Raw genomic sequence first — 10,724 nt, 5'->3', positions numbered from 1 at the left:
GCCCTGGTTCACTCATGTCTGTCCTTCAGCCGCAGCGGGCCAGGCCTGGAGGGGTCAGGTGCCGGCTGCGGCGGGGTGAGCGCTGTGAGATGCACGGGGAAGCCGGGGACCCTCCGCGTCCCCAGTGGGAAGGAGAGCTTTCCGGCGGAGGCGGTGCTGGCTCTCACCATCAGCTGCAGGCCTTCAGCAGGGCCGCAAGCCGAGAGTGCTGGGGTGAGGCCTGCGGGTGTGGCCGGCGGTCTGGCAGCTGCCGGCCTTAGCAAAGGCTGCGGCCCTCCGCTCCGTGCGCCCGGTTCTGAGAGGAGCGATGGGGTGGGGGCCGCAGCACCCCCTCTGGTGCCTCTCTGAGCTTCTGCAGACAAGCCAACATCGGTCACCTGCCCACAGCCCCTGGTCACGCTCCGAGCCCTGCACCAGCCTGGTTAACCGGCTGAACTTAACCTGCGTGGGATTTGAAGCAAGACCTCCCGACCCAGGACAGCTCCACTGTTCCTGTCCCAGCAGTGACCCTGGAGTCTCGCCTGCAGAGGCCCTCAGGTGAAGGGTGACCTCTCTGTGAAGGGGCCGGCTGGGAGCTCCTCCCCTCCTGGGGGGCTGGGAGCAGCTGCTGCCACAGACCCCAGGGAGGGCAGGGCCCCGTCGCTGTGGGTCAGCCGTACCTCTCCCTTGCCCCGACAGCCGGGCCAGGGAGAGGCGTCCCGAGCGGGAGCGGGGAGGCTCCCCAGCAGGCCTGGGGGGAGGTGGCTCTTCCAGTTGAAAAAGTCTCCCCAAACTGGCAGAAATCCTGACACTTACAACTTAGACTCACTAGCTCCTGGAGGTGGGGCCGCTCACCACGACCTTCGTGTTGGGGTGGGATCGCCCCCTCCAGAAAGATCTGGTCAAGTCCTAATCCCCGATACCTGCCACTGTGACCTTGTTTGGAAGCGGGGTCCAAGTCTGGGAGGGTCCCAAGCACAGGACCTTCTGTCCCCGTGGAGCCTGGGAGCATCGCCCTCCTGGTTCCTCCACCTGGGTGCTCTCTGACCACATACCAGTGGGAGTTGATGCAGGCGTCCTCACGTGGGCGTCATCCAACACTGACTCCATTCCCAGTCCCTCTCCTCTCTCTGGGGGACGGGGTGAAAATTCCAAGCGTCTAATCACAAGTTGGTCTTTCTGGTGACCAGCCCCACCCAGGAGCCACCCAGTGTCACCTCATGAGAACAAAAGATGTTCCCAGTACTTTCATCACTTAGGAATTTACAAGGGGTTCAGAAGCTCTGTGTCAGGGACCCGGGACAGAGACCAGTGTCTATGTTTTCTGTGATCTCACATCGCTGCACTTGGTACTCGGAAGGTGCTCGGGAACTGTGAGCTGAGTGAGTGCTCGGCTTGGTCCCCTGCCTTTGGGCCCTTCCGTGCTCAGTGGGTGGGACTGAAGTGTGTCCCCCACCCCCCCCACATTCATAAATCGAAGCCCCACCTACCAATGTGAAGGTAACAGGGGCTTTGGGAGGTAATTAGGGGTAGAGGGGGTCATGAGGCTGGGGCCCCGTGATGGGGTTAGTGCCCTTATAAGAAGGGGCACCGGAGAGCTTGCTTCCTCTCTCTTGGCCCTGTGAGGTCACAGCTAGAACGGGGCCATCTGCCAGCCGGGAAGGGAGCCCTCACCGGAATCGGAAGCAGGACCTGGTCGCAGATGTCCAGCCCCCGGAGCTGTGAGAAATGAATGTGATGTTCACATCACCCAGTTGTTACGTCGCCCAGTTTAGAGTAGTCTTTTGTGGCAGCCTGAGCTGAGACTGTAGTTTGGGCACGTGGCTGTCACTTGACCTTGCGTGTGGGGACTGCTGCCCTCCCGAGGGAGGGGCCTGCGCCTTCTTCCTTTCTGGGTCTTTCCCTCCCACGGACCCTGGGGCTGACCCCGGGCCATCAGTGGAGCACTGGGTGGCCTGCTAGCCTGCTCTCACCTGCCAGGAGTCCTCAAGCAGTGTCCATAGGGCGGCAGGGTCTCGGGGACGTCCCAGGCAAGGCCCCACCACCCCACCCATGACTTCTGCCCGAAGCCTCTGGGGAGGATGCTAGCTGTTCAGAGGCTCCTCTGCCTGCACGTTCTGGCCCCGTTGGCCTCCCGAGCCTGGGACTTGGGTCGAGGTGGCCGTGGCCGTGGTCTCCCAGCTCTTAGGGGTGTGCCTGATGCTTCAGAGCCCTGTGGTTACAGCATGCACCCCTGGCCTGGGGCAGAGTCCGGCCTGGTCCTCAGGGTCAGCGGGAAGACCAGGCTCAAATGTCCTGTCCCAGGGGACAAGAGCTGGTCAGGGACCAAGGAGAGGGGCAAGTCAGGCCTTGTGTGGAGAAGGGGCCTTAAGTGATGCTCAGAACACTTAACCACCAGGACAGCAGGCCCCGCAACCCCCAAGCGAGAGTCCTGTCATCAGACAAGCTCACTGGGGGTGGGGGCGTGGCAGGGCCCGGGGTCCGGGGTGGGAGTTGGGGCGGGCCACAAGGGGCGGGACTTCAGCCACGTCCCATTGTCCTTCCAGAGAGTTGCTCAGGTCAAGAAGAGGACGGGTGGGGAGGGGTGCAGAGTGGAGGAGGATGGAGGGCTGGCGGCACTCGTCCGCGGGAGGGGCAGCCCCTGCGACCTGGCTGTGAAGGGACCAGCAGGGGTTGGGGGGGACGAGAGGTGCGACCGACCACGTGGCCCCAGATTCTGCACAAGGTGTCTGGACACAGGGTGGAGGCTGGGGGCAGCAGGGGAGCCCTGAGCCGCTGGGTGGAGGGAGGTGTCGCAACCCACTTCCCCTGCCCGGCCCTTCAGGCAGCGATTTAACCACAAGACATCCTGAGAAGACAGAGAAGGTGGCCTGTGAGCGCCAGGGGGGCCCGCTGTCCACCCCTGCTTCCCCTCAGCGGTCGGGGTCACTGCCCCCCAGCCAACGCAGCCGCCCTGGGGGGGCTCTTGGGACAACAGTGTTGCTGCCACAGAAGGAGCGGGGCTTCTGGCCAGAACGCTGGCGCTCCGCCAGGCCCCTCGTAGTTTTAGGTGAAATTAAATGAAAAAGCAACAGGACCAGCAAAGGGCTCGGGCCCCGCTCCCAGAATGACGGTGGGAGTTAACCCACCTGTTATGTAGCCGGACCACCCGAAGTGCCCGCAGAGGACAGCAGGGTGGTGGAGGGTCACAGGGGAGGGCGCACCCTATGAGCTGCGCCCCGCCCGCCACAGCACGCGGAGCTGAACGCGTTTCACCCGATGTTCATTTTCCTTCCTCTCTCTTACTCCCCACAGTACAGGGCAGCGGTTCTCAAAGTTTCTGGTCGCGGGACCGCTTCAACACTCTTAAACATTGGTGAGGACCCCAAGGCGCTTTTTTGTGAGTCGTAGCAGCGTTTTCCATGGTACACGGGAAACCCAATGACTTAAAAAGATATTAATTCTTTTAAAAACAATAAGTCCATTACCCGATAACTTTTTTTTTAATGAAAAATAACAAGAAACGTGGTGAGTACAGCAGTGGCACTGTTCTTGCACATTTGCAAACCTTTAGCGCCCGGCCTGGTGGAAGGCGGCCGCGTCTCGGACCCGCGCCCGCGTCCCACCTGCTGCAGAGCGTCGTCTCGGCTGAAGAATGAGGAGGGTCTGCTTCCCCCAGAGGTGTCGTGGGGAGGGAGGTGCTCGCGGACCCTGGGGTCCTCGAACCGCGCTCGGAGGCCTGCTGTGGTGGTAACTTGAACCCACACGTTCTAGGATACACGGAGAACATGCAGAAGGAGAGGAGTGGGCGGCCTGGATTACGAGGAGGACGGAGGAGTCGATGGAGCAGCTCTGAGTCGTCACCTCCTCCCTGGGGGAGGGCGGAGCCCCTGCTAGGCCGCGAGGCCCGCTGCGTCCGGCCAGACGGGAGCCGTGACTTTGAAGCGTAAGCGCGTGAGGAGGATGCGCGTCGGCTTCTGTCATTGGCCTTGGTCACCCAGCAGCTGGACACCCCTCCCTTCTGGGCAGGTCCTCTCCGAGCGCCGAGGGGACCAGCTCACCTCCCCTCAGTTCTGGGGTCTGCGGGGCAAATGCACACCTGAGGATTGCCCATCACACCTCCCTCCTGGTACCTGAATCTTGACCTCATGGCAGAGACGCCTGAGGACTTCCTCATGGCAGCAGGGGCCACACTGGTGGCGTCGGTCCCTTTGGTGGCAGTGTCTCGTGGCCGGTGGTGGGGACCAGCTGCAGCATCGTCACCAGGTGGCCCCTGAGGTGCGAACTTGCTGGGGTTTCCGACAACACGACTTCCCTCGGCGCCCGCGCGCCCGCTGAGCCGGCTGCCGGCCTTCCTGCCGGTGTGCGAGCTTCCCGGATGCTCCTGGCGGCGGCCCGTCCAGCTTGGGCCTGGCGGGAGGCTCTGCCTCGTCCCTCACCAGCTGTGCCGCCAGGCCCGTCTAGACCCCGCCTCTTCCTTGTTTCCCAGCACCTCCTACCCGGCTGGTCCCCCTGAGCCCAGGCTGGACCTTTCCAGAGCATCCTGAAGGGCCCCCAGGGAAACCCTCGGAGTCCAGCACTGTCATAAACCCAGCCCGGGCAGAGCCCCCGTGACCCTCCACGCTTTACAGAGGGCTGTGAACGCAGGCTCTTCCTCATCTCACCTCAAATCCCCTCCCCACCCACCCCCAGTGACCCTTCTAATTGTTATTACAACATTAAACAGTGAACTTTAAAAATTACAGCATGTTTTTAAAGTGGGGAAAATCATTCATGTTTCACCACAAATTTTGTGATTTCTTTCCAGCCTTCAAAACTATCTTGCAACATCTGTGCAGACTGTGTCATTGTTCCTTGGGCTTGAACTGGCCACCCCCTGAGGTTGGGCTTGGCCTTGTGCTTGGGCCGAGAGAACAGTGCACTTGTCATACAAAAGCAGGGGCCGTAGGGGTGCTTGCGGATTGGCTTGGCCCCTTGTGCTTCCGCCTTGAGAAAGGACATATGCCCCTGGGACCCGGAACAGAATCAGGAGGGATGCGGGATGCTTCGTGGGACAGACCTGGACCACAGCCACGGCCCGGAGCGTAAGTGCCACACGCCCCAGAGTGAGAATTTGTCATTGGTAGGCCGCTGAGATTTTTGAGGTTGTTTGGCAGTAAAAGCTAAGCATCTTAACAGGAGAAACTAAAGAGTTACAGAATTTGACCCACGCTAAATACTGTGGAGAGTCAAGAGTTGCAGCAGCAATTAAGTAAATCCCCAGGCACAGCTGAGACTGTATGAACTTTTACAGATGAAACAACTTTCTACAAGCTGTGACTCCCGCTGTTGCTACTTAGTGGCCTTGAGGCAGGACAGAGGCCTGATGGGATGAGCAAGCTTGTCACTGCATCCAAGCAGTGGCTCTCCAACACCGGGCCGCCTGGGGGCAGGAGGAGAGGAGGTGGGCTGGGTGAGTGTGGGGAGGGACGCCCCCCAGGTTAGGAGGCAGCAAGCCCCTGGCCTCAAACTGTAACTAGGAGGGGCTGGTGATCCCACGGCCGCCCCTAAACCTGCCCTTTAATTCCTTCAGCAACCTCCTCCTTGGCTCCCACATCCTACCCAAGTGTAAGCCAAGGCCTTTGAGGTATCATCAGGGGCGGAAACAAAGGCGGGCTTGACGTTCCGGGCAGAGGTCACCCCGAGGCCGGCAGCACCGTCCCAGGCATCCAGCACAGCCTGCTCTGGGCCCGGCCCCTCCCCCAGGCCGGCTGCTAGAACGAGCACCACCTTCCCGTCAGTTTTGATTGTGTGCTTTGTGTGTGCGGGCCGGGGCCACACTCGAGTTGCTTTCCGATGGATCTGCACATCCATGTCTGGCTCAGAGGAGGTCCTCGACAGACATTTGCTGAGAAAGCAAATGAATGAATCCTTGCTCATGAAATGTCACAGCCACTGCTGCTCAGGGCTGCCGGCTGGCAGAAGGTGACTGTGTGCACGCGGTGACCTCGGGGCAGTTCTACGTGACTAAACTGCGCTGCGGCACCCTCAGGCTTCCAGGGACCCAGGTTCCCACGGGTGGCTTTGTTGCTAGCGTGTCCTCTCACCAGGTAAATTGTTTCCTTGATTCATATGGAGCGCAGCTGAGATCATTTTTACTAGGTCGCTAGTAAGAGAAACGGGTTCCCTCCAGCCTTCTCCCCAGTAACGACATCAATACTCCTTTTAATTTTAACCTGCTTTTGGAAGCATTTATTTGTTCTCAGTCAGAAAAACATTACTCTCCCAGGATCTGGTTTTTGCCCTTCTGATTCCCTGGTACCACCAGTACCTAAAGCAAAATTTAAAAAATAACCTGAACTATTACTTCCCTGTCGCTGCCAGATCAAAACGTTTGGACCTTAAAATACTGCTTGATCCTGCTGACCATTTCCGGTTAAGGCCGCTCTCTCTAGCTTTCCAATGACAAGTACAAACACCACTTTATATCATGGCCAACTAATATTCTAAGATTCTTAGAAATGGACAAACCACCTGCTTCTTTCGGTTGTTCCTGAAGAGAAGAATTCAAGGTGCTACGTAAGTGTCACTTTAGGCTCTGGTACCACACTGCCGCATGTCACGTGTTCCCAAAGGACGGTGGCTCCTTCCAAGAGAGACCTCGAAGCTGTGCAGACGGAATCATCTAACACCTGAGTATGAAGATCCTTGGGACTTTGAAGCCCCATATTCACGCCTAGAATTTTAATAAGACCCCATGCCAGGTACGTATTCATGTTTTAAGCAATCTTTAACAACATCTGCAGTGGACGTGTATCTTCACATATAAACTTAAAAAAATACTTAAACATAATACACTGTACTGCACAGAACCAGAATTCAACATAATATGTTACAGTGCTAAAATAGTCATATAAATATATGGATGGATTCACTGCATTAGAAAAATTCACCTATTAGGCTATTAAAGACCAGTATCGGCAAAACCCAAAGAAAAACCATTCTAACAGTAGGAACACTAAAAATAACAACTATGAGGCTTATATGCAAGTGGTGGGAAAGAGAATTCTTTACATTTGCTACTGTGTCACAACAGGCACAACGTGAAATACAATTTCACGTTAGCAGTGTATAAAAATACTTTTCAAAGCAATACTTTTGATAGGTACAGTACCACTTAAAAAAAAACACCCAGCTGTGTAGTCACTCCATTTGAGGACCTACCTAAACAATTCTATTTACTGCTCTCAGCTAGCTCGCAAACACCAGCCTAGAGAACAAGCTCCTCACATAGGGAGGCACACTGCACACACACGCAGTTGTACAGTAAAATAACCTCCTACATCTCTGGTGAATACAGATGACCCACTGACAGGCATCAATCTCAAGGCATGACATGATGTTTGGAGCCTGTTTTCGGTTCCAGGTTTGGCATGGATGAGCAAAAGAGGCCAAAGGAAGGCGGATTTTGTGTGTACATGGTTTCTCTTCCGCTTGCGGACACGCCCCGGAAGACGGGTTTAATCCGGCATATCAATACTTAACTTGGGGGGCGGGGGAACATACTTCCCAGGGCTCTGGGTTATCACCACCCTGGCTTTCTTCCCAAACATCGGAGCGATTTTAGGCGCTTCCGGAGCCGACGTTTCTTCAGCATCTTCACTCTCTTCATGATGTAGATCATAGGAAATGTTCCCATATTCTCTTAAAAACGGGAAAATTTCGAGCAGAAACTGACAGAAATCTCTGCGAATACCAAACCACCAGTGGTTGCCGCCTTTCCGCCTAAACGTTGTGGCCATCAACGTGATCAACGAAAGCCAGAGGGGGACGAATATGGAGATGAAGGAGAACGCGTTGTGGCCGTCCAGCCTGTGCACCAGCAGAACCTCGAAGGTGAGCAGGGGCACCACGATCGTTATCCAGCTGACGGCCATGGTCACGTGTGTTCTTCGTTGCTCGGCAACCACATCCAGGGAGCGCAGAAACAGGAGGGACCAGACGATGTAGTACAGGACCACCAGGCAGAGGAACGACATGAGGATCCAGAGCGGCACAAACACCACCAGCCACGGCCAGTGGATGATCCGGTCCAGCCTCAGGGCGATGAAGATGAACTGCAGGATGTTGACGGAGCACAGGATCTCCAGCTCCAGGGACCGGTCGTGTCGGAAGCCCCACACGCAGGCGGCCACAGACACGGGGGACACGAAGAAGAGCGGCATGAAGACCAGCAGCCAGAAGTGGGTCCCCCGCTCCACCCTGTCGCAAACCAGGACCTCGAACATGAGCAGCAGCAGATGGATGCCCACGGCGATCAGCATGGCCTTGAACTCCACGCAGGCCTCCCCTTCCGTGCGGTAGCGCGGGTTCCGCGCCCAGACGCCAGCGCCCACCGAGGCGCCAGCGAGGACCAGGAGCTTCCACAGCCAGATGGGGGCGAACACGGCCCAGTAGCTCCACTGGATGACGCCGTCCAGGCGGAGGGGCACCAGCACGGAGAAGAGCAGCAGGCAGGCGTAGATGAGGAACTTACTCGGGTTGAAGTCCTGGAACAGGCCCCTGGGGTTCATGGCGAGGCCGCTGCCCGCTCCCCGGCGGGCGCCGCGTCTGCGCCGTTCCCGGCCCGCCGCCTCCCCCGCCGGCCCGCGACGGCTCTCGGCGGGCAGCAGCCGGGAACCCCCCGGAGCAGCTTCTGGCCCGCGGCGCCGAGGAGCCGGAACACGTGCGCGCGCGGTCACGTGGCTCGGCCGGAAGCGCGTTGGGCGGGGCGTGCGCGCCCGCCCTCCCCCGGCGACCCGCGGGGCCGGCTGGCGCGGAGTCGGCGAGCGGGGTCCTTTGTCCGCCCCGGTGCCCGCCTTCACTCCGTACCCATTTGCAAAGCAGCTACTGCGTGTGGCGCCGGGAGGGTGGGGGCGGGCGACTCGGACCGGGTGCCTGGCGCGCTGCTGACGCCGCGGCCGCCCCGTTGGCAGCGAGCGGACCTCGACCTTGGGCGGACGCTTCCTGGAGGCGCCGAGAGCAGGGAGGTAGGAGTGAGCTCACATCCTCCGGGCCGGACCAGGGGCGGGGCCGGGCCAGGGGCGGGGCCGAGGAGCGGTGGGCGCGGCCTGCCGCGGGTGCCTCACCCTCGCCCGCTACCGACCCGGGGGCTCCTGTCCCCGCCGGGGAGGCTCGGCACCGGGCGCGCGGAGGCGGGGAACTGTGTGGGCGCGAGGCCGGTCGCGTGTGGGGGTTTGCGAGCGGGGGAGTGGGTGCCGTGACTGTGAAAGCGCTGGGAGGGCGTGCGCGCGCACGTGAGGTGGCGGGTTTGTGCCTGTGCCGGGGGGGCCCCGTGTGTGCGGTCTGCGCCCGGGGCGGGGTGCGGGGCTGTGCCTGGAACGGACGGCTTCCGGGGCCGGGCCCCACCTGGCGGGGCGCCGGCAGTCGTCGGGCTTCCTGTGCGGTGGCCGAGGCAGAGTGCCGGGGCCGTCTCACCCCAGAGGTGGAGGGTGGGTGCCGGGAGGGCGCTAGACGCCGCAGGGCCCCGCGGCTGAATTCGGGGCAGCGGCTGCTTCCCGGAAGCCCTGGGTGACCCGGCAGCCTAGGAGCAGAATGGAGATTCCGATTCAGGCTCTCACCTTTATGTCCCTGAGCCTCATTTTGACCTGTCTGGCCCAGCCGCAGTCTGGCTCTCGCAGAGCGCTGTTGGGACGAGGGCTTTTCTGCCAGAGATCAAGAAATCTGGCTTCCAGTCCAGGCCCTGCCAGCCAGCCGCTGAGAAACCTGGGCGCGTTCGCCCCGTGCTGTCTTGGCCTCAGGGTCCTGGCTGGTGAGTCGGGGGCCGGCCGGGTGGTCTCCAGGGGCCAGCAGCGCTGCAGTCCCCCGCTCCCCAGCTGGGCAGGCGCTGGAGGCTCCCCCTGCCTTCTCCAGGCTCCCGTGCAGAGCCCTGGCTGCGCATCCTCCTGCCCTCCAGCCCCCCTGCAATCTGCCAGCGCAGTGCTGGGCTCCGACGGGAGGTCGCCAGGGGGACGCAGCTGGTGTCTGGGCCTCCAGGGGCTAACAAGGAAGGGGTTCCCGAGAGACAAGTGGGGGCCACGGTTCAGTCTCGGGAGCTGGCTTCCCCCAGTCGGCATCCACATGGCGTTGGTGAGGCCGGGTGCGGACACCAACAGCCGCAGCCCTCGGAGCTCTCCCACAGCTTCGCCACCCTCACCTCAGCCGGGGCGGTCAGGCGTCCTCGGGGAGGGGACTCCCGGCCGAGTGAGCCCTGCCAGGCCTTAGGGTTCAGCCCCGATCTCAGACACGCGTCTTCAGGGCCCCTAACTTGTGAGGAACCCCTTGGGAGTCATTGTGGGGAGACGGTTAGCTGAGTGGGGGGCCAGCCTCTCACCCCCAACCCCTTCCTCCCATCCTGAGTCGCTCTAACCTGTCCGTCTTGCACCTTGGATTTTCTTTTACTGTTGCCTTTCAGAAAGGGATTTGTCCGCTAAAACAGAAGTTTAAACCCCAAACCCCTCTACTAACCCACCTGTGAAGTGGGCTAATAGAAGCACTTGGGGCCATTTTGAGGACGAGATGAGTCAATACATGGAAAACACTTTGCATTTAAAGACAAGTGAAATATCAATGTTACCACAGTGGGGGAAGTAAAGACTCCAGAGGGGAGGGGCCGGCTGGCAACTCCACAGGGAGATGGTGACCCAGCCAGGTCCTCTGGACCCTGTTGGGACAGGCAGGAATCCTGTGGCCAGATGACCTCAGGGCCTTTGCTGCCCGCTTTGTGGTAGAGGTGGGAGTTTGGAGGG

The 10,724-nt window shown here is 59.9% G+C and overlaps 1 protein-coding gene across 2 annotated transcripts; it reads right to left on the bottom strand.

The window, feature by feature from the left end:
- Window positions 1-7,457: 7,457 nt before the first annotated feature.
- Window positions 7,458-8,510, bottom strand: TMEM185B (transmembrane protein 185B; the record flags this gene model as incomplete). 2 transcript variants are annotated; one of them, XM_079710279.1, is made up of 2 exons in its annotated part: window positions 7,458-8,296; window positions 8,474-8,510. In XM_079710279.1, the coding sequence occupies 2 exons, from the start codon at window positions 8,508-8,510 to the stop codon at window positions 7,458-7,460; spliced, it is 876 nt and encodes a 291-aa protein (XP_079566405.1). The 2 variants fall into 2 exon arrangements, with proteins under 2 accessions (XP_079566405.1, XP_079566404.1); XM_079710278.1 differs by having other exon boundaries at window positions 7,458-8,510.
- Between the last annotated feature and the right edge of the window lie 2,214 nt (window positions 8,511-10,724).

Source organism: Hyperoodon ampullatus (genome assembly GCF_949752795.1).
Source record: "Hyperoodon ampullatus genome assembly, chromosome: 8".
In the NCBI taxonomy this organism is placed as follows: domain Eukaryota; kingdom Metazoa; phylum Chordata; class Mammalia; order Artiodactyla; family Ziphiidae; genus Hyperoodon; species Hyperoodon ampullatus.
This window is presented reverse-complemented; position numbering and strand designations above follow the sequence as displayed.